General features: G+C 42.4%; 1 protein-coding gene across 3 annotated transcripts in view; it reads left to right on the top strand.

Annotated features, from left to right (window-relative positions):
* LOC124788929 (3-phosphoinositide-dependent protein kinase 1) overlaps nt 1–21,327 on the top strand; it is a 402,360-nt gene extending 381,033 nt beyond the window's left edge. For 2 of the 3 annotated variants that reach the window (XM_047256216.1, XM_047256214.1), the window contains exons 2-9: nt 11,663–11,930; nt 12,634–12,789; nt 13,028–13,270; nt 14,528–14,699; nt 15,685–15,970; nt 17,064–17,381; nt 20,145–20,297; nt 20,497–21,327. In XM_047256216.1, coding sequence (XP_047112172.1) covers nt 11,663–11,930; nt 12,634–12,789; nt 13,028–13,270; nt 14,528–14,699; nt 15,685–15,970; nt 17,064–17,381; nt 20,145–20,297; nt 20,497–20,598 — 1,698 coding nt within the window. In that variant the 3' untranslated portion in view covers nt 20,599–21,327. Of the gene's footprint in view, nt 1–8,668; nt 8,755–11,662; nt 11,931–12,633; nt 12,790–13,027; nt 13,271–14,527; nt 14,700–15,684; nt 15,971–17,063; nt 17,382–20,144; nt 20,298–20,496 lie in introns of those variants that run through there. The other variant, XM_047256215.1, reaches the window with a different exon arrangement.
* The last annotated feature ends 2,181 nt before the right edge of the window (nt 21,328–23,508 follow it).

Here is a 23,508-nt window from a genome sequence, read left to right as displayed (position 1 = left end):
ACTAGGTATTTCGTCGCAACAGTTCTGGAGATAAAAAAATTTCTTTCACAGATATTTTATGTTTCGACACAGTAACATTCGTTCCTTCGGCTGATTATCTTCGGGTACACTCAAATCGGCACCGAAGCTTATTTCTGCAGCACGTGCTCGATGTGTTGACTGATCGCTTATTGGTTCCCTTCTCTGTGAGCATACAACTGTGTACACGTTTGTATGAAATATTCACTCAGAATAACCTGCTCAGTTGATTTAGTGAATGGGTCACATAGTAACAGTGAGTATTTTAATTAGTTTTCGTACTGTAAAAGTGGTTTTTAAGCCATTGTAGATACTATAATTACTACAATAATAATCTTCACCGGATGTTCACGTTCATTGTTTCCCGCTTCCCTGTTCTATCACTTTTCGTCGCGGTGCTTGGTCATGGACGGCGAGTGCTCGCGACCTCGGACAGAGGCGCATCATTCTGGTCGCGGAACGGACGGCGGGCGGGCAGTGTTTACGGTGGTACCCTTGAGCTAAATGCGGACGTCGGCTGCGACGCACCGGGAAGTTGCCGCGGCCGCTTCTGTTTCATTTCCGCTTCCCTGTCGCGAGGCGCCGCTAGGTTCTCACCCTGCCAGGCTGGTGCCTCCAAGTTCCCCGTGTCGAAAAAATTCCTTTATAGATCTGTTGTACTTCGCTTTTGCGGCAGCTCCGACGGCAGGATTCGCTGTTTGATCATAGATTGTCAGAACACCCACAGAGGGAAGCGTAAATTACCACCTGAACGTGGCAGCTTTGTGCTCGGAATAAGACAGTACCCTTTGTGAATTTCAAGTCGGGGGACGATAAAGTGGAGTCCGTGTAACTTAGGGGGATGCCCAACCAAGGGAGGCAATGAGACGGTAATCTTAGGAGGTACCGGCCAACAACACGAAACTACTACTCTCTTCCATAAAGCTGGATCCCCATACATGATAGTGTCGTCAGATTCACGTCACCGCCATGGCAGACACAGAAAGCACCATAGGAATACAAAAAAAGTAGAGTTGCACTATATATCGGACCCCACATTAATTGTAGGCCCCCTATGTTTACGGAGAGGCTTCTCTGCTGAGGGGTAAAACACACTGTATTGAAACGTCCTATGGAGTTCATTATGACTTCACTGTTGTAGAGAGAAAGCTTGTCGGAACTAACACGAGAACGTTTAGATCGGTTATTGGAAATTCTCGATAACTGGGACAGTCTGGCGGCAACGGCGCGAATATATCGGAAATGTGAAACTCTAGAATCAGGCTCACCGTAATAGGATACTGTCGTCAGAGACGACGGGTTTGGTAGAATGGCGCATCATAGACATAATTACCATATCCGAAATAAGTCAGAGGATCACAGAGTATCGCGCACTATTGCTACTTGATCGACGATGGACGAGGCGCGCTAAAACAGCCTTCTGTAAGTGTTGCCGTAGAAGTAACAGGACGCGGACTGTGTGTGTGTGAGAGTGTGTGTGAGAGAGAGAGAGAGAGAGAGAGAGAGAGAGCTTAACACGGTTGGGCGCCTGTTGCCTGAGGCGCACTTACACCTCGGTTAACACGTGACGCGTGCCAGTCCGGCATCACAGCCTGCCCACTTCGCTAATGAACAGCTGCTGGCGACCCAAACACGAGGTGCGCAGCTTCTCGCGGGCGGTTGGCAGTTGCCAATCCAACAGCGGGGGTACGGAAGAACCGCCTGCTTCCGCCAGCCTTTCCTCTCTATTACCCCTGTGTTTACCAGGTTTTAACGGGGACGTTGTCAGTAAGTACAGGTTCTCAGAGTACTACTGGCTGTGCACCCCTTTTGTCTGCTTGGGTTAGTGGTCGATGCAAGTCCAAAACTGCGCAGGCGGTTGCCGTTGTGTTCAGCGGTGACCGTCTTTGTGATGTCCTCTTCAGATCTGCAAATATATTTTAAGCACTATGTAACAATGCTGTGAATCAGTTCAGTTGGTACCTGTAAATATTCGTACCTAAACAGCTGTTTCTCTTGTATACTGTGTAAACCAGTGGAGACCCTAAAACAATTCGGTTAAAACGTAAATGAAAATCCAGTTACAAAGGAAAAGTACAAATATTATAAACAGCACTGAAGTGGCAACTAAGGAAATGTGTTGCAAATGTAGACAATAACGCTGCATCTTCATTAACACAGTGTATTTTACGTTGCGAACTTCGAAAATCCTTTTCCATTCAACGTAGAGTCCAGGGTGACTGAACTTGATGAAATTTGTAGCGTAGTATTTTATATGAGTTTTCTCACTGGAGCATGCTAGAAACCAAATGAATCTTTGTTTGAAAAGGGAGTATCCTGAAACACGCAAGGTGTAAAAAAACAGCATTAGTTTTTTTGCTGGTAAATAAGCGTGTCCTATACACTCAAAGAACCGTCTCAATCGCACTTGGCAGGTGCACCGTGGTACCTGATCTCTTTCAGACCTGTTTTCTTAATCCAGTACGCGCCGTGTCGACGTGGACAGGACCGTGGTCGTGGTGGTGTAGTGATTCGAGTTGACGGTCTTATATATATATATATATATATATATATATATATATATATATATATATAATGTGTGTGTGTGTGTGTGTGGTCCCGGCCCCGGCGCGCCGCGCGTTAACCTAGTCGTTAAAGGGGTCCTTGCGCCAGCCGCAGCCGGGCATGCTTACGTAACAGCTGTGACGTAGTACGCGGCCGCTGCTGTGACGTCAGCGCCGCCGCCATCGATCCCCGCCGCTGCAAACTGCGCCGAAATGTCGGTGCTCGCTGACTTACGTAAAACGGCGAAGGCATCGTCCGGCGTCCGCGCCGTGTATTCTGTACGCCAAAACAACCACAACAACCAACAGCAGGCAGCTCTCAGGGGGTTTCGCGGCTGCTCTCACCTCGCAGCGGCCCCATGCGTGACGAAACGCTGCGGGGAAAGTTCGCGAAACAGCGAGAGACTGAGAGTCGTGGCGCAACGACTGCGATCGGGTCGCCCCGCAGTGGGGAAACAGCCCTCGTGCGCCGCAAATAGGCCAGCGGCGGCCGTGTATGGTTGACCTGGTTACGGGCGCAACAGTCCTGTCAGCAGACTAGACTGCCCCACCTGGATCACACGAGAGTGGCTGTCGAGTTTGCGGACTGTTCGTAAGGAACAGGCCCATAGTTTCGCTGGAGCGCGATTTCTCGCTTCATTGGTGCGAAGGGAACGCCTGTTCTACCATTATTTTCGTTTTTATGAGCGATGAGGGTGATGAAGATATTTCTTACCTGTATTAGCTAAACAAATGCACATATGATAGATAATATACGCCTAAAGTGTACATAAAGTTTTTGCCTCGTAGCCAATGTGCACAAAGGCATAGACGTTTTAGCAACTTATTTTTCTCTGAAACTGAGTTTCCCAATTTCTATTTGTTTGTATGAACTATTTTCTCCCGGGGAGAGTGCTTCGTGAGGTCACTAAAATGTGAATAATCTCTTATTTTCTCGTAGTCGCCTCAGTAATAAAGTTTCATCAGGTGTAGTTGAAATACCGGTTCTGTTGCTATAACACTAGAATTGGAGAAATAACTGCAGCACCGATAAAGTCGCGTGTGCCGTTGGCGGATAAAGTTCAGTTTCCGATTTAGCTGTAAGTTTTGAAACCTCTGGCCCCGTAAAATAACTTCTTATACTGAGACTGCCCCAGATACTCGAGCATTGCGTTATGATGCGTGCCTGAAATTGTGCCGTGTGACAAAATACCGAACCGTGTTGCAGATGCCCAGTGGCTTTACATGACTCTGAATATTGCTGGCGACAACAACAAAAACATGAACGTGTTGCGCTGAGTCCTTGTCTAGCACTAGGCTGGGCCATGTGGGGGAACAAAACCTTTAAGTAGACGGAATGATAGAATTCTGCTGTATAGGATGGCGGGCGAACTGTGGTCGACACGAGAAGCACACTAACACTGCCAGAGAGGGGATTTCTGGCCAGAAGTCTATTTGTATCGAGCATCGGCCTTAATTTGAAGAAGAAATTTCTGAGAAACGTACGTTCGGGGCAGAGCACTGTACGGAAGCGAATCGTGCTCTGGGTATAAACAGGAAACGGAAAGCGAAAATTTTTATATGTGATATTTAAGAGGATTGATAAGAGATGCTCTTTGCAGAATCGGCAAGGAGAGAACGCAGTGGAAAACATGGCAAGAAGGGACAGTATAATAGGACGTACGTTAAGACACGGTGAATAACTTCCATTGTACTTGACGTTGCTTTAGAGTATGAAACTCCAGGGCAAGACAGATATTGAGATATATGCAACAAATAACTGAAGAACTCCTGAGAGTTGTCACAGATGAGCAATTCGCGGCCGGCCGCATCAGACCAGCCCATTTAGAAGACGGATGACTCAGAACAAAGCACGATGGCAGTTAGTGATGACTAAAACATAGGCACACATGGCGGTGGCATTAATCCGCACGTCACCAGAAAGCGACCGCCACTCCGTGGCTCCCTTGCCGTCCCGAGAAGCGAGAAAGAGCCGTGGGATAATCAAAAAGTGAAGATCCATAAAGCAGAATATGCGCCGGGCAGCAAGCTGTGGCGGAAATCAGCGAAGCAGGCCGATCCTGCAGTCGATGCGGAAGACGCGAGATCGAAGCAGCAGCGGTAGAGCGATGTCGAATTATGCATTCGAGGGCTAAATATATCTGGGCAGCTTTTAGACAGAAAGCTCCTTGTTACGAAAAGGAAACGATCTGGGCGGCGCTGCGCTGCAGCCAGTACGCCCTTCACGCCTGACTGATGGCGAACAACATATGTAATTCCAGGCTATTACGTCGCTACGAGGCGAAAAAGAGAATTCTCACTGCAATGCTTGTTTGTGACACGTGTTTATACCCAGCACTGCAGCTGCAAGCCTTTGCTGCTCGTTATCTCGACACACACACACACACACACACACACACACACACACACACACACACACACACACACACACCTCTCTGGTTTAGGCCAAACTAGGTCTGTATAGGGTGCGCGATCTTGCCCTCGCTCTGCTGATTTCTCCCCTCTCCAAAGGTACATAATGAAATCTTCCTTCTCCAAAGGTATATAATGTAAGACTTTAACGTTATGATCTCGGGCGTACGCGGAACATGCTCCTTTCATTTCTTTTTGATCTGCAGTTTTCTCGATTACAAACTTCACACCTGATGTAGATGATCCTGATTTTGTCTTTTATCGCTGGACCCCTTTACATATTTGACGCACTGAACTGCCAATGTTTCTAATCGCCTGAGATGCTCCTTTCTTTAAGCCCAACATTCTGATCTCGATAAGGTAGAAGCTGCCATAACCTTAGATTTCATTTACGTCTGTTTCCATTTGAGGGTTCAGCCCCACATTCTGTGACAGGTGTTATGTTTTTTATATGGACGAAATATTGGAAATTAAACATTTGCACCGGAGTTTTAACATGGATACAAATTTTTGACCTCGCTGGTTCTTAACATAACAAAAGCATTGCTACAGTTTTGGAATTCAGGACATGTAACTAATATACTGCTCTCCTCATTTTGTTTCCACTTTCTTGAGTAATTACATGATCACCAGCATGCAGATATTGACAAACTGTTAGCTTCATAATTAGATTCCCAAAAGTGCATTATCGCCTTGCCATGTTATTTCATATACAGATACTAAATAGCGCTGGAGACATACGGCATACCTGTATGATACCTTGGTTTGTGCCATTCTCTGACGATAAGTGGTTGCAAAGATTCTGAATCATTTGCACGTAGTGTCTTAGGTAGCCTCTGTTCCACATTTACCCTATCTTTTTCCTGTCAAGACGATCATATTATTCACAACGCATTTCACAGTTCTCCCACTACTCCACGGCAGATGTGTCCCTATCTCCATTCTTTTGTTTGCTGCAGTCGCCTACGGCTGTGTTATCTCTGTGAACGATGCAGGTGCCATGTGTACTCTGCCTCCGGATAAATTGCAGCTGCTTTCTTAGTGTCTGTATCCATTTTGTACGCGGCATCATCAAATACATTCGCGATTACCCATACTTTCCCCACAGCATCTTTTGATCATCATATGTCGTGCTTAACATCGTTTCGGTAATACGTCTCAAAGGACCGTTTCTGAATTTTCCTGTCATGTGGCTGGCCGCGTCTATCTTGCTTCACTTTGCTCAGCGAGGAAGGTTGTGCAGTGAGAGGGAACTCGTACACGCAAGGAACAGGTTTCAGATCCGAGTCGTACTGTCTGCGCGGCTTCTCTGAATTGTTTTTCTTCAGAGCTAGCACACAGCGCTCTTGGACAGCGGCACGTAACTTTCAGCTTCCTTTTGCCTACTTAGTGCCTTACGGTAAAGTGATGAGCCATTAAGAGACTGAGAGGAACGTTTGCTTGTTTGTACCTCTGTCTCGCCAGTAGCCTGTATCAAAGGCAGTTACTAGGCGAATGTACTTCCATCAGTGTTCTGTTTTGCCTTCTGCCAGTACATTTCCGTGGCTTATTTTTGACAGATAGCTAGACCGTATTTATACTCAGCGAGGCAGTCTGGCGTATCGCTTGGGCAAACAGCGATGATTCGTCACATTTCAGAGATAGCAGGCCAGCGCGTGGTGATTTTACTCTTTGGTTTGCAAACCGTAAATAAACACAGTTCCCATAGTTAAGTGCTTCTCGAGTTCTGCTCGAAATTTTAATCCGATGTGCCTCTTTTCAACACGAAAAGGAAACGAAACAGAGATGAGCTGCGATATAATTTCAAATGTAAGTTATAACTTCTTTTGTTTTTGTAGCAAGCGTTTCCCGGATTTACATTCTGTATTAAATGTAGATAAAAAGTATATGGTTAATTTTATGGAAAGAAAAGTGACCAGCATAGTTTTGGTTGTATCGGAGTCGTTTCACAAACATTAGAAAACGGAAGTCTTAGTGAATAAACATATTTTTTTAACTCGGCGGACGCTGCACTCGAGTAAATATCTCATTTTCAAAATATCGTAACTGAATGTTAAAAAAACAGTAGTTAACTCAAAAGATGATTTCATTTGTATGTGCATAACACGCATCGAAATACTCGTCGATTTTCTATTTTGCAGTAAATTTTTTAATTACCTTGTGATTTTAGTTATTCGTACCAAAAATGTATTCAGTGTGGAGTAAAACTTGGCCAGAACGTATTGCTGACCTCGTCACACAGGACGTACATATGCTCAAAATGGGTTTGTATAATATGGACAGAATTTTTGTCAAAATATTAAGTTCCATTAATTAAATTCATTTAAATCCAGGCATTTCGTCAATGAAACGCCACGACTCTGCCACGTGGCACTTTGCAACAGGATTCCACCAAAATTTGTAGATAAGACTGATGATGCATGCAGAAAAGTTTCCATAACATCAGACCCGTATTTAGGACTCCTTACACTCCTCGGTAAAAAAAATCCCCCCCCCCCCCCCAACTTGAAATACACATGTTAGTTATTGTTTGCCTAACAATTGGGCATATTTTTTGTCTATTTAATACTTAACTATGCGTTGCACCTAAAACCGAACTTTAATAAATAAAATTTACAAATGGAAACTCACTTGGGGAAGGTGTTTCTTCCCTGCCTCAGTTCTTTGAGGATTCTGTTAAACGTCAAGGCGCGGAACTTTCCTCAGTGCAGGCTAGGAATCACATTAGAAGTCAGTTGCCATGTGGTATGGGGAACTAAAGCGAACTGTGTTTCAGTCGTCCACGTGAATGTCATACAAAGTGCACCTGCTACTCTGATGTTAAAAGCGCATGCGCGTCGTAAAAAAAGTTAACAAAGGTGTAAGTCAATCGATCATTTAAGTGTGTGAGGTTAAAAATATTACTTTCGTAAAACATGCCAGAAGAGTTGCAAAATTTGTTTTGTTTATGAACAAGGAAAAATATGCATTGTTATCTTTGGTTAAGATACATTAACGAAGGTAATGAAACCACGCTGGTGTGGACGTACGTTAACATTATTTTAAGCACGTTTACATAATCATCAATCGAAAATGAAACGTGTGAAAACTCTCGTAAATTATAAAAGGAACTAATTAACATCACTGTATGAAACTATTTCCTACTTTTGCTAATAGTATCAAGAATACACGACACTACGTAAAACTTTTGCCTGTGCGTCAATTAATATTTGCCGGTTAACGGGAGATTTAAATTTTAGGAACTTGTTTGGTGCCCATGGTTTTTATAAAATATTGCCTTTTTATAAAATATTGCCCCCCAAAAAAAAATGTTGCCCTAGGCAGTTGCCCAGTTTGGCCCTCCTCCCAAATAATACTCTGCAAAACGTCCACGGGATATTGTACATTTGAAGGTTCAAACGGTTAGGTCGCGCAGTACGTACTTAACAGTAATATCGCTACGTACTGCAAATACGCACAGTAGCAGGCTGACTTCCATTATTTGTTAGATGCAGGCGTAACGTAAGTTTCCTGGATGTGTAACGGCGAGTTCAGTGTATAAACCGAAAGACTACAGCGATAAACGTCAAAATTCGCAATCTGCGGATGAACAGCGAGCGCGGGCCCTGCGCTCTTGGGAGGGGGTGTGACGTCAGTGTCACGTGACGCGGCTGGCCTTTTGCCTCCCGTCGAGGCTGACTCGGCAGTCAGTGCGTTCGAGGCTGGCGTGGAGTGCCGTGCGTCGCTCTCTTGCGTCTTCATGTCTCTGCGCTGTAGCCGCGGGGATCTGCTAGTCGAAAAGGTAACGGCTGGCGCTAGCTTCGCTGTCTTTGTACTCGTGTTCACCCCCGCCGCCGGTGAAAGCTGGAAGGCGTTGCTGGAATTTTATAACTTACTGTGGTCTACGGGCAGCAGCGATGAACGTCCTAGTTGCTGTAGCGTTCCAGGAGTTACGTAATATCAGGTGCCGCGGAACTGAGACCAGTCTCCATTACCTGCTGAAATATTTGCTGAAGCTTAATATACCAGCGTTTGAGAGGGGGTTTCCGCAGGTCGCATACATGACGTAGCAAAGGGTTTTTGATAGTGTCCTGTGTAATTAAAATTCTTAACAAAACTTCACACCGTTTGCTGGGATAGATAGGTCTCTCTCTCTCTCTCTCTCTCTCTCTCTCTCTCAGCAGCGCGCACAGCTCCGTCAGGATCGGCTCTCGCTTATCAGGTAACAGATAAGACTTCCGCGTGCACTTTGGAAACTTCCCGATGCCGCGCGGGCTTGTTTACCGCTCTCGCGCGGGATGTTCACGTGCGCGGTGGCTGATGCCGAGGTCAGCGGGTTGAATGTCCAGCTGAGCTGTTCCTTCCCCGTTACATTCCTGGCGTTCCGTGACAGCCGGGGCTACTCACTTGTAAGCGACACTGTGCTGGGGCTCTCCGTGCCAGGCCGCAGAGGTTAGCTTATCCTGAGGCTTTTTGTCTGCATTGAAGTCGTCAGCTTACCGATGCGCAGCGTTTATGTTCCCTGTTTGCCACAATATTTATATTAAATTTGTCACAAAGAATCGATATTTTTTGCACATATTTAGGTAAGATGCCCATGGCTTTCTGGAGGAAGCGCGCACGTCTTCAGCAATTCACGAGCGCGAACGCGATTTTTTTCCCCGAGTCGCATTAAAAAGCGCGTACAGCTATGTTCGTACCGGCAGCGTATCCTTTGCGTGAGCCTTGACAGGCGTTGATATGTAAAACGTAAAACTTGATGTTGTCTTCCGTTCAAAAAATTGCGCCCCAGTCCATGCTGCGCTATATTTTATCCAACACGATTCTGTATCACTTGGTTTATCATCCTGTCTAACCATGTAATCGTAAACATATTTCTGTATCACATTTCAAAAGCTTCTGTTCTTTCAATAAAGCTTTACTTGGTATGTAATCCTAAGTATTTAATACTTTCTTTTCAGCCGCGTTCAGTTATTTTACTGCACAGATGGCAGATCTCATCCGCTACTTCCATCATCTCATTTCTTTGGTCACTTGACGTGAACAGACTGTGCTCCATTGCCTCCACTAAAATTTGATTCTGAGGTACTGTTCTAAACTTCCTCTCATCGACGTTAACGGCTGTCTGTGCGCCATCGAAGTGGCTTTCGACCAGGCATCCGTAGGTAGCCCTAAAGATTGAACTTCAGCTTATCTGACGTAGTCCTGGGGTAGTTTACTTACGACAGCATTCGGTGGATTTCTCTGTGTAGCGTAGTTTTCTCAGAGTACCAGCTGTTGCGCTCGCGACTACCACCAGTTGTGGTAATGTGGCCTTCTTACCGGAAAGACAGTTACCACTCTGCGCATTCCTGACGAACCGCTGCGCCCGGCCAGTGAGCTGTCAGCCGAGCCTGTCGCGTACTGTTAGGTGTGGGCAGCTGGACTAACGGGCCGCCAGTTGTGCCAGTGTGGCAGAGACCTTGGCATTTGTGCGCTCATCTGGCGCTGCGGAGCCTTGAAGGCGCGGCTATCGACCGCTGCTCGCCGTGACCCCTGACCTTCCGCACCGCGGCCGCGCGTTGCGGCACTATACAAGAGTACTGTACTGTACTTCTGCCTCCCTCCCCTGCCTCTCTCCTAGTTACGGAAATCTGGAAGCAGGCGCACTTAGGGCTAGGCATGCGCCGTGTTGCGGCTGAACCTTCAAGGGACCATTGTCAATAAGGCGGGTGTATCGCTTATCTAGTAGCAGAGTTACGATCGTATGATATATCTCTGTAGGTATGCGATAGGCTGCTTAATTTTTGAGTAGCAGAACCTGGCATGTTATTGGAGTGACAGTGTTGGACAGAAACTGAAATAACTTTGTGTGCCTGCCCTTTCAGAGTGTCATAGAACCACCGGTGTTCAGAATACACACAAACAATTCGTTGTGTAAGGTCAGTGTCCATGTTCACAGACAATGCTGTTATGTACAGGTTAGTAAGAAACCGCAGGAAGACTTGCAGGTAATTTTCACTTTGTATAATAAGTGGCAGGTCTCTTTAATTTTGGGGAAATGTGAGGCAATGCCTTTTAAGAGAGAACGCATTATTTGATTACAAGATCAGAGGGAAATGTCACAGCATTTAAACATTTAGGGATAATACTAGAAGGCGAATGGATGAAATTAATGTTTGCAAGGATTTTGAGAAAGAAGTGTCTAAAGGAAATAGACATTAAAGAGACTTAAGGGCATGTTGCTAGAATCTTAACAGGCCAGTACAGCCCATATGCAAGAGTGGCATGCTCAGAGAACTCCGGTGGGAATCTTCGATGATAGTGCTGCTCCGTAGTATCTCACGCGGGGATCCTGAGAACTGGCAAGTGTAGAGAGATACGTAGAATTGACATATACTAAGATGGTGTTATTAGTTAATGACACATCTCAAGTTTGACTATTTAGCGTACACCGTGTCTTGGTACTGAGTAGCGAAAATAAATTTTTGTGACAGTTTCAAGTAATGTTACTATACTGCACCTCTCATTTGGCGATCAGATTCTGTGTAGAGGCACACAGGAAACACATGCTTCTGATGCAGTTTACTGTGGCTGTAAGAACCTGATTGGTTGAATATTAAGATACAGATTTTTGATGTGTTAATTCAGTAGTACAGAGAAGGAGCTTCCACAGTGCAGTTGTTTACACATGTGACAGTAAGTTCACAGTTGACTTTTCTTCTTTACAGAGAGTGGCAACTGCAAACCCAGGAGCCATGCCCCCAGTGAGCGTGCCAGTGGCAGTACCGGTGGCAGTCGGGGGTGGCGGAGGCGGTGGTGGCAGGGTGCCCCTACAGGAGCCTCCAGCTGCAGCCTCACCGCCACAGGGCCAGGGCAACGCCGCCCCCACCGTCAAGCGCACACCCAATGATTTCATCTTTGGGAAGGCAATTGGCGAGGGTAGCTTCTCAACCGTCTACCTCGCCAAGGATATCCACACTGGCAACGAGTATGCCAGTAAGTGAAACTGAAATTACTGCTCTTTGTATCTTCTGTACTGCAGAGTTTTGAGCAACTGATAGAAATTCCTTAATGACTTCAGAAATAGGCTTCTAAGAAATCTGTGGCTGTTACATAGAAGAATTAATAATCTCTTTTTGTATTGGTCAGTAAAATTTTCATTAAATAATTGCCGCATGTTAACTTCTTGGGGATAGCCTTAGGATGTTGTTAAACATAAATACTTCAGTTATTAAGGTACTCTTTGTATTGATGTAATCTGGTTCATAGTACTATGTATTTTATTTCCACTCATTGCCGTTCTTTCACAAAAGATTAGGTGATAGGTTGACAAAAAATGTGTAATGTATGATGATCAGTTAATTAAAAAAAGGCAGTCAAGAGGTTTCAGTAGAAATTCTGTATCTTAGACCTGTATGTTAGTCAGTAGTTTATTAATACTGAACATTATTGGGAAACATTCTGAGAAACTGCTCTATTAGTCATATTCTGTTTTCATAAAAGTTTTTACTACTGAAATAGTTTAATGTTCTGTATTACTCTTGTACCACCTCCTCCTCCTCCCTCCCTCCCCCCCCCCCCCCCCCCAAAAAAAAAGGGCCATGTCTCTCAATCCTAGAAGCTCATTTCTTGTTCCTTATGTCATGTTGTGGTGTTCAATAAATGGATAAAAAGTGACAGTTATTTTCATCTGTTACAGTAAAGGTTTGCGAGAAGCGTCACATAATCCGTGAGAAGAAAACTGAGTATGTTCAGCGAGAGAAGGAAGTGCTTCACATCTTGAGCTGCAACAAGAAGACCTCTGCTCCATTTTTCACCAAATTGTACTGCACCTTCCAGGACGTGGAACGGCTCTGTATCCTTTCTATCATCATAGAAAACTAACTTACAGGAATCTGTTACTTTAAACCAGTGTTGTAATGATAAACTCAGTTCAGAATTTTAACCAGTGTTTGCTTTAAATTCACTGTCGTCATGTAAGAAACAAGTGTCTGTTCCCTCGCTGTGTATAACTCTAGTGAAGTTGCTCAAAACTTGTTTTATACTTTGATTGTTCACACACAGTGCTGTATTTCCTTGACTATGTTGTTTAGATTTTGTGCTAACATATGCGAAGAATGGTGAATTGCTACCGCATATAAACAAAGTTGGTTCATTCGATATTGCGTGTACGAGATTCTACGCTGCTGAGATTTTGCACGCTTTGGAACACCTGCACAGTTTGGGCATTATCCACAGAGACCTAAAGCCAGAAAACATTCTTCTGGATGAAAGAATGCATATCCTCATTGCAGATTTTGGGTCTGCCAAGATAGTTAATCGGAAGGAAGTCGAAGGTAAGTTTCAGGAATTTCTTACTTGCAGTCAAAGGATGAGTCGTGTAATATGCAACACTCATTTTATTTCATGAAGAGTTAGTTACTAAAAATAGGGTTTTTCAGTAAATGTTCTCTCCAAATGGGCACACAATTACATTATAAAGTCAGTATTCTCAGTTCTTGGTGGAGCAACTGGGATGTATTTTAACATTCAAAACCTGTCTAAAAGTTCAGCTCCATGATTTACTGCTAGTTAATGTTCATATTTAGTAAAAGTATCTGGCATGTGCTGAAACTAAGAAGCAGAGGGGTCAGAATCTTCTAATGCAGTGTACACATCAAACTTCTTGCCATATATAGTGGTGCAGCCTGGCACAAAAGTGCCACCTGAGTCTCTTCATCCTGGAATAACAAATCCAGGTCACCTTGCCCCAGTCTCTACACATTCCTTAGATTATTTTGTGAAACATTTTCGCTTCAATCTTCTTGTTTGTCGAAGAGCTTTCAAATCTTGTGAATTAAAAAAAAAAGTTCCCATAAGAAACTATGCTTACTACAACATTGCAGTGATAAGCAAATAGATTTGAGTGTCCTACAAATAAGTATGCACTTCAGGATCATCTACCAAAAACATTTCAGTATTTTGAACTGTTCAGGAGATAATATTGGGTTAGATCATATAACTCCCTATGCATGTTAAGTTGTGAACACTTACAAGAAGTCTGGAGCTTGCATTATGCTTGCGCCCATTTAGCCATTCCCAGATCAGTTTCCTGAATTTTGAGGAAAGGCTAGTTTGAACTCGTAGCTGTTGAGTATGGAAGTTTGTGATGAGAGTTTTTGTCATTGTCTTGCATTCAGGGATTACTCATCTACCTGTTTGTTCACACCAAGTTTATTGGAGTTTTCTTTGATGACTTATGTTCTTCCATTCATAACTCGCTAGCAGTCTCTCTCTCTCTCTCTCTCTCTCTCTCTCTCTCTCTCTCTCTCTCTCTCTGTCTCTCTCTGTCTCTCTCTCTCTCTCTCTCTCTCTCTCTCTCTCTCTCTCTCTCTCTCTCTCTGTTAGGGCATCATTTCTCCCACCCCCCCTTGTATTCAGAATTTTCTCATCAACATTATATACATTAAACTCATTGCAAACACCTTTCATACATATTAGATCACTTATTACAAAATCATTTAAGTCCCTTTATTACAAAATCATTTACCGTCCCTGATAATCTTGCTGTATTTGTATTTTCATCTCAGTTTACTCTAATTTTTGTTTCACAGATCAAAACAAGGATAACCCTAACTTCCGTCGCCGCAACAGCTTTGTGGGCACAGCGCAGTATGTCTCACCTGAGCTGTTGACTGACAAGTCGGCCTCCTACAGTTCGGATCTCTGGGCCCTTGGTTGCATCATATACCAGATGGTGGCTGGACTCCCACCTTTCCGATCAATGTAAGTTCTCTCAGTGGACACACACCCTTGTATCCAATTTTTTTACCATTTAGTGATCTTACATGCAGTTCATATTGTCACATGTGATTAGGTAAATAACGGTAAGTGCAAGAAAATAATAAAAATAGGTTCACTGCATTAAATATCGTTTGTTAAGTTCATGTAAAAATTTTAGTGGTTTCTCACACTCTTTTAGAATTTTTAAGCAGAGCAAAATCCTTTACTTTCAGCCAGACTGTTGCAGGTAGTTTCTTCAACAAAGACAAGGAAGTTATACACAGGCAACATAGTGTCATATTGAATTATTTGACGTAATCCTTGCATTATTCAGTGGTCATAGTCCTGCAATGCTCCTAATAGTCTTCTTTAGCTATTGAAATACTAATTTTGACCTTACAGAATCACCCCAATAGTTTAAATATTACGTAACATCACTGATGGATAGGTGGATGGAATTTGCTACAGGCATATATCCTCAGCTTGTACACTAGATCATATGTACCATTCTACCATATAATTTTCTCCTGTGGGTACGCTACCTAAGTTTATAGTCTGTGTATAATTTTGCCGGTTTTATAACCATGTCTGGAAGCATACAGATTCACTCTCTCACTTCCACCTTCTTTTTTCTGTAAAATATGTATCTGAAGTTCAGTTGTATATCCATTAATTGCTTCCACAATATTTGTACACATTTTCAAGATTGGTATCACATTTGCTGTTGTCATCTTAATATAGCATTGTCACAGAATCCAGTGAGGTGAAAGTAGAATCTTTGATATATGCTCTGTATAATTTTATATAGTCGCCCTTAGGAATATTTATATTTAATAACTGTTTCCGAGTGTTAAAGCTAGACTAATGTTGGTGTGTAGCACTCTCCCATACTATTAGTTTCCTTACAAGAATGTTACCAGGGACTACGGCATATGTTTCCATTACTCAACCAGTGAACTCATACTGACGAGTTTTACTTCTATTCCAGGAGTGAGCACCTTATATTCCAGAAGATAGTGAAGCTGGAGTACGTCTTCCCAGATGGTTTCAGTGCTCCAGCCAGAGACCTGGTGGAGAAGCTACTGGTTCTTGATCCTGTGCAACGGTTAGGGGCTCGTGACAGGCCTGAGGACGGGCACGGGTACCCTTCATTGAGAGCACATCTGTTCTTCAAGGGAATTTCTTTTGAATCGCTGTATCTGCAGACACCTCCACAAATCTACCCCTACCTGCCGGGAACGTCAGAGCACGAGGAAATGCGGAGCCACTACAGAGTGAGTGTTTTGCTGTGCGTCTGTATCTTCGAAAGTTACGGAAAACCTCTATAGTTACTCGTAAACAATGTGAAATGCAGATTCCACTCTATTTGGAAGATGTGAAAACACAGAAGCTTGAGATATAGAACACATCAGAATTCTATCCTTTAAATGGAGAACTGAATTGAAAAGAGGATGTATGTTGAAGGTCTTGGTCGATAAGTGTTATAAGGTATAGGGCAATTGTTAATAGGCCAGTATAGAAAACTTGTCATCTGATGCTTTCTTATATAAGAGTGAGTTGCAGACAAATTCTATTCTGTTTATTTTGGTTAGTAACTAATACTTTCAGGATTACTAGCTTTCCTAGTAACCACTAATTAGTGTCAAAAAGTGTGGAAGTAACTGAAGTTGAAAACTAAAGATATTAACCACTGCACAGAATCTTTGGGCACGACAAGGCAGGAAGTGTGATAGTACTCGTTAATTACGTATCAAATACACTACTGCAGTGTGTGGCATTTATGTACAATACTGTTGTCATAGGACTGTATAGTGAAAACAAGTTTAAAGGGTGCAAATCAGTATGTAAATAGTGGCTATTGTATGAGGGGCACAAGTCGATGCCAATATTGCTTGGGCTTCAATTGCTAATACTGTATACACGTTGAGAAAGATTTATTGTTTCTTACACTAGGGGAGATAGGTTTCTATATATTAAGCAGGCCCATGCTAATCTAATCACGTTGTAAGCATTCAGTTGCATTTTTTCACAATGTTTGGGACCAAAACACTACAGATCTAGCACACTACATCACACAGGTTGTATGAATATTGCATGAGAAACCGTGGACAATCTAGCAGAGGAAAAGAGTGTACACAGACATAAATTATGAAGAAAATATGCATTCCGAAACAGTACTTAAAACCACTAACAACTGTAGGTCTACACAGAACATGTGTGAACGTAATTCTTAGAGGAAGAGACATTCTGATATGAGGAAGAGTATTTTAATTACAAATGTATTTTAACTGAAAAGCACCCGACGATTGATTTGTGTGAGATTTCCATTTATAGCAATTGTTTGTTGAGAGCACATTTTCTGTGCAGGTGCCAGACCACTTGGAGCCCGGGCTGGATGATCGGCAGCTGACGCGGCTTCTCGGCCTCGACCTGAGTGGCGCGGTGGAGCCCGTGGCGGAGAGCCCAGCAGAAGACGGGAGAGAGTCGCAGACCGAGCAGGAGGGCCGGCCGCAGGACGTGCCTGCAGTGCGCCAGCAGCAGCAGCAGCAGCGGAAGCGCGCTGTCACGGACCTGTCCCCGGCGGAGGTGCGCCGCCGCACGGACCTGCAGGAGAAGGAGAGCAAGTGGCACAATCTGGTGCAGGGGAACCTCATCCTCAAGCAGGGGCTCGTCGATAAGAGGAAGGTGAGCATTGCATAGGGCATAACTTTTTAAACTTTTATCTGAACCTCCACCCTTCTATCACTACCTGTTTTGCTCCTATCCTCTTGCCCACGTTCTTCTTCTTACTAACCTTAGTACCACATCAAATTTAGGTATATCTCCATTTTTACTGGGGGGTCTCTGTTTAAAACCCAGGTTGTTTTTATTATTTTGACAGAAACTTAAAATCCTGAGTGTACCCAGGCAACTTGAGAACAGACCTCCAAAAAATAAAACCCCACTTCCACTTGTTTTCAGTCATGATAGTTAAGTGTGTGTTCACTAGAGAGCATCCAGTACCACATTTGTATCCCGGCTGTCGTGTTTCGGTTGAGGTGGCTGCTACTAGACATCGTCTCTACTGTGTGCAGCTTTGGTTACTCGATAACAAAAGGTGTGCTTTCGGCATCTCTCCTGCATCATTGGTTTGATCGTACTTAAAAAAAAAAATGACTGTAGTGATTCTAAGTTTGACATTGAATTTAGTGGAGGAGAGTGTAATGTTACTTCATGAGAGACTGAAAGTGAAAGTGATGGCAGTTAGTCGAGTGAAGAGTGCTCGACAGTGATACAAGGTAAATGCACAGACTGTGCTCCAGACCATGTCTCGGAGATTTATGTTCACAGGAAACTTTTGTGTAGTACGTGGTTAAACTTCACAACTACACAGAAATTAAAATTGATTTCAAGTTTCAGGATATTTTAATCAGTCCGGTGGATGAATATACTCAGGGTTTTATTATTGACGATTTTCAAAATTTTGTAACTCATTATTTTGAGCTTCAAAAGGTATCTTTAGATGTCCAAATGTAATATAGTTCATTATAGAATATTTTTCGTTAATAAGACTTCTTGGGACGACATAAAAAGATCAGTATGTTCATCTACATCTACATTTATACTCCGCAAGCCACCCAACGGTGTGTGGTGGAGGGCACTTTATGTGCCAATGTCATTACCTCCCTTTCCTATTCTGGTCGCGTATGTTTCGCGGGAAGAAAGACTGCCGGAAAGCCTCCGTGTGCACTCGAATCTCTCTAATTTTACATTCGTGATCTTCTTGGGAGGTATAAGTAGGGGGAAGCAATATATTAGATACCTCATATGTTAAGGGGTTGCTGGACTAATTGGATTCTTGTAGGTGCTGAATCTTACTCCTGTTATTTTTTAATGCATACCTGAGTGTGTGCAGCACATAGCAGACTTGATTACTTTCATGTTACGTAACATGGAGTTCAAAGAAAAGTGACATTAAAATGTGGAATTTTACACAGGGAAGCATTCACACGTGTGAAAAAAAAATAGTCCTGTTGGAGTTCAGCAATGAACAGCTACAATGCAAGATGCCTTTTTACCCCAAAGGCTGAACTGAACTGAGCAGACGCCAAATTGGAATACAACTTTCGATGCTGAAGTACCATATTTGGTGATATGTATTAGAAATTGTGAGCTATGAAAGCATCGTGTTTGGAGGCACCAGTTAATGGATACAAGGGTCATTCAATAAAAAAACCAAAATTTTTTAAGTAATCTATTACATGAATGGAATGCTACACCTACACCAGCACTGTACAAGCTTCACAGTTCCACGTATGAAGAATTATTAGGCGTGTATGCATAACCAGTTATATGCACTGCTGACTGGATGGCGTCACCAGTGAACCTTCAGTCGCTGGGAGCTTCTTTCAGTGGGTTAAAAGTGTGAAAACTGAAGGTGCGAGGTCTGGGGGATATGGGGGTGGGGCAAAGAAGACTTTTGGGTCTTACTGCACACATGTGCACCTTCCTTTAATTTCTAATGTCAAATGTGTTGGAACCCTCCTTGCTCACATTTTATTGAATGTCGGAAAGTTGCAACTGGGTGTGGTGAAACTTCAGTGTGTGTTACACCCCTTTTGGACTAACTGAACACTCTTAACCTTTGTTGCCATTTTACACTGCCATCTCTCAGCGAATTTAGATAGGTTTTAGCCCTTCAGCTAATGGAAATCTATTGACACTGCACTGCTCCACGTTGGTGCAAATCTGCAAGGGTGCTGCCATCTTGCTTCACTGATTCCCGGCATCCCGTTTGAGCTAGGTGCACCAGCCTGTCAGATGGTTTCTAGGACACCACCAAAAACAGAAAAGACAGGCTTTGTGAAAATTTTTGTATTTTTTGTACAACTTTTCTGGTTATTTATTGAATGGACCTTGTACAAACATTAAGCTACTGCTAAGGTGTATGTTGGAACGTCAAGGTTTTTCACTCAGCTGATGTCTGTGTGCACTAATAGTGTAGAAATGCAAATGATATTCGATGGACTTAGAAGCCATGACGGCAGTAAACTGCTGATCACACTTGTCTGGTGTAGACTTGTCTAGTTGGTATTGTGCTACCTTCATAATAGTGGGAACTGTCTGATTACTACTCGCACATAAATTTAATTCCTTAGAAATTTTTGAAACTTTGATAGAAAAGCAGTGATACCTTGGTTGAAGGAAATGGAGTATTTTTGAAGATCTCCTGCCAAACTTTGAATCCATTAATACTTACAACAGTTACATGATGGATATCCATTTTCAGAAACAAAACTGAATTGTTTACACCAGATTCAGCTGCCAAGTGCTTCTGTTGAGTTGCGATTGCAGATCACGTTCTGAGAGACGACAGTTTGAGTGAATGACATTAAATATGACCTGTTTTGCATAAAATGTTTGCCCGGTGCTGACTGCTCTGATTCCATTTGTGCCTGCTGTTAACAGGGGCTGTTCGCGCGGAGGCGGATGTTGCTGCTGACTCTCGGACCTCACTTGTACTACGTGGACCCAGTCAACATGGTCCTAAGGGGTGAAATTCCCTGGAGTCCTGAGCTGAGGGTTGAACCAAAGAATTTCAAGATATTTTTTGTACATACGGTAAGTAATATCAGTATCATGGCTAGCCGATTGAGCCTTGTCACAGTTCTAAGATTTTGCAAAATGAATTACTGGCAAATCAAGTCGGCATTTATGCAATGAATTAGACAAAGGTTGATTTTAATGTATGAGGTGCTACAGTGGCAATCCTACTTCCCAGACAAACATTGTTTGCTATGTCATTTTTTTTCTCTTACAGCCGAACAGGACCTACTACCTGGAAGATCCAGAAGGCTATGCCCTAGAGTGGTGTAAGGCCATAGAGGACGTTCGGATACACACGTATGGTCTACAATCGTAGAAGATTAGTGTAGTGACTTGGAGTGCAATCCGAAGGCTACAAAGACTCAACTTCGGGTTGTATACCCTAGGCAAATTTCATTTGTGATCTTTAAACTGTTTTTTTAACTCTTGTTGGAAGTGTTAAATGGTTACATAAGAGTTTAAACAGATGAAAAACTATTTAAAGTGTTAGTGTACGAACACAGTGGAGATTCCTTCAACGTGAGACTTTTTTAAGTGACTTTGGAGACTGCAGTTGACTGAGCAGCGTTAATTTTTCAGTGCGAATGAATACATGTGTGTGTGATAGTAGTAAGACTCGTTTTGTTTTTTTTATTTATACGTTTTCCTAAGTATTGACTGGAGAGAATACAGAGGATGACCATTTTGTATGTATTGATGTAGCATATGTGTTAATTTATTTACATTTTACAGTTAGCTGAACTGCAATAACTAAAGAGGGCCTTCACAGTCTGTCACATGTTTTTATAATGTTTGTGATCTCTCTTCACTTTCACTATTTATGCTCTTGTTTCCTTTGGTGACACAGTTTTGTGTTGGACACTGAATAATACATTGTGGCAGAAGCCACCAACTGTCAGTATTACTCTGCTGTATGTTATTTGAGTGAAGAACTTTTTCGTTTATTACTTCCTAACTCAATTAAGGTTGTATATCTAGTTTTGTGCTGTGTCAGTATACTGTCATGTAAACAACTTAATTTATAAATACAATGTATTCAAATTTAGCTTCTTATCTTTCTTTTCCAGTGGAGATAAAACCCTTGAACCCTATCCTAAACTCATTTCATTGACACATACTGACAATCATTAAATATCTGCATACATGAATCTAATTAAAGTTGAACAGTCATGGGAAGCAACAAAGAAAATGTGAGGTGTTAATCACCTGATTGTGACGGAATTTCTTGACCTCTACACAGGACTGAACTGAGGGCCTCCAGTGCCAGAATCCACTGCTTTACCCACTAGACCAACATGGCCAGTCGTAATTGTACTCAAAAGGGATTTCAGTGATGACAACAAAACAAAATTTCACTAAAGCAATTGTAATGAGAAGGTATAGCTACTGACTACTTTGTTTCAGGAGGCAAACATGCACCAAGAACATTTCAGTCTGATATTATCCTAATGATGCGTATATGAGGTGCTATTTCGACACAGAAGAAAGAAGAGTGATCAATACCTGAAAGACTGTGTTGAGTTTTGGACCTCGCACTTCCTAGCAACCATTAAAAATCGGTTCACAATTACTTCCAACATTAATGACATACCAACTCCCATTATGAATTGCTCTCCCACTCAGTAGCTTGCATCTTACAATAGAAAAAATTGTGGTGGGATGCACAAATATTTATGAAACATTGAAATCATAGTCTACTGAATTATAACAACAAAATATACCTGAAAATTGAATATTTGGGTGCACATTCGTACAGAAGTTTCTCACAAAGGCCAACATTTTTTAAAGTCTGTATTCTTGATTCAACTAAATTTTGTAGGTATTCAAATGTGACTGAATAAGATTCTTCATAACCATTGGGCAATATTTTGACAATATTGAGTTTCAAAGCATTTGGAGTTTTATAAGTGTCAGATAAACAAATTAATTTGAATGTATCACTGATTTATTAGGAATGCTACAAGCATACTAAAATGTCCGGTCTGCTGTGTTTAAAGCTGCTCTTCAGAACTCATTTGCCACATTAAAATTTAGGCTAGGCCATCTCATGCGTCTTAATCTCTTACCATATTTTCCTTATCAATTATGTGCATAACTTCCACCTTTCTTCTCTTGCTTTTTATTTTGCTGTTTGTCTTCATCTTATTCGTTTGTAGTGTTCAGCCTTGATTTTTGATTTCTCCCTGTTAGATATCAACAACATGGCATTGTAACAGCTGTTACAGTACGTAGATTCTTTGTTACAGTACCTCTTGTCTCTTCTTATCCAGGGTTGCTTCATTTGTGCCTTCTTCTTATTCTTATCTCTCTAGATTGTGGTTGTTCCTGTTTAAGGCGTAAGTGCTGTATGACTTGTGAGAAGCTGCTTAGGAAATGTAAGAACCATCTTCCAGGGCTGAACTATAAATGTTCTTTCGCTTGCTAAGTGTTTCTCCCTTGGAGATAATGCACTTAAACATGTTCAAGTAAAAGTTGCAAAACTAGTCATTCTTCTTATTGTCAGTCTGTGAATGGAACAGGAAGAAATCCTGTGTGGTAAAACACAAAATATCTTTGGTGCACACTTCATTGGTTTTCTGAGAGTACATATAGATGTAGAGGTGAATAATCATAGTACATAGAGTCCTTTTTTGTTCTTCTATATAAAACTACATTCCTGCTTATATCTCTTTCATTGCTATTACCACACACAACTCTCCAGCAAAAATTGCCATGTTTGATTCTAATACATCGTCAGAGTTCTTATTCTTTGCTCATTAAACATCTAAAGTATCTAAGGTTTCAGTTAGTGAACTGTGTAGAATTTGGAAGTGCATTTGCTGTGGGTGCAAGGAGAATGTAACTACTTCCTGACAACAGGAACACATACTTTTCCAGAAATGCATATGATCATTGCACTGTTGATGAGAACTGTGAGAAATTAAATAATAAAAATTATAAGTGAACAAGTTCTGGAAGACCATCCTCAGCATTTCCAAGTGAAATTCATGTGAAACTATAGGGACAGCACCACATGGAGAAATTGTGTGGGCAGTAAATATGGAAAATGTAAACCCAAAGTATGACCTTTGAGAGCCAGATAATTGAGTTTGGAGAAAGAATGAAGAATAAACAAGATGCTAGTAAGCAGAAGCTGCTGTTCAAGTAGATGTAAAAGGCCTCGCTAATAATTTCTCACAAGCTGCACCAGCAAGCTGTGGTGCAAGGTTGCGATGAAAGTGTGATG

The sequence above is a fragment of the Schistocerca piceifrons genome, chromosome 3 (genome assembly GCF_021461385.2).
Source record: "Schistocerca piceifrons isolate TAMUIC-IGC-003096 chromosome 3, iqSchPice1.1, whole genome shotgun sequence".
NCBI lineage: Eukaryota > Metazoa > Arthropoda > Insecta > Orthoptera > Acrididae > Schistocerca > Schistocerca piceifrons.
The sequence above is the reverse complement of the archived record's forward strand: the minus strand, read 5'-3'. Positions and strand labels throughout refer to the sequence as shown.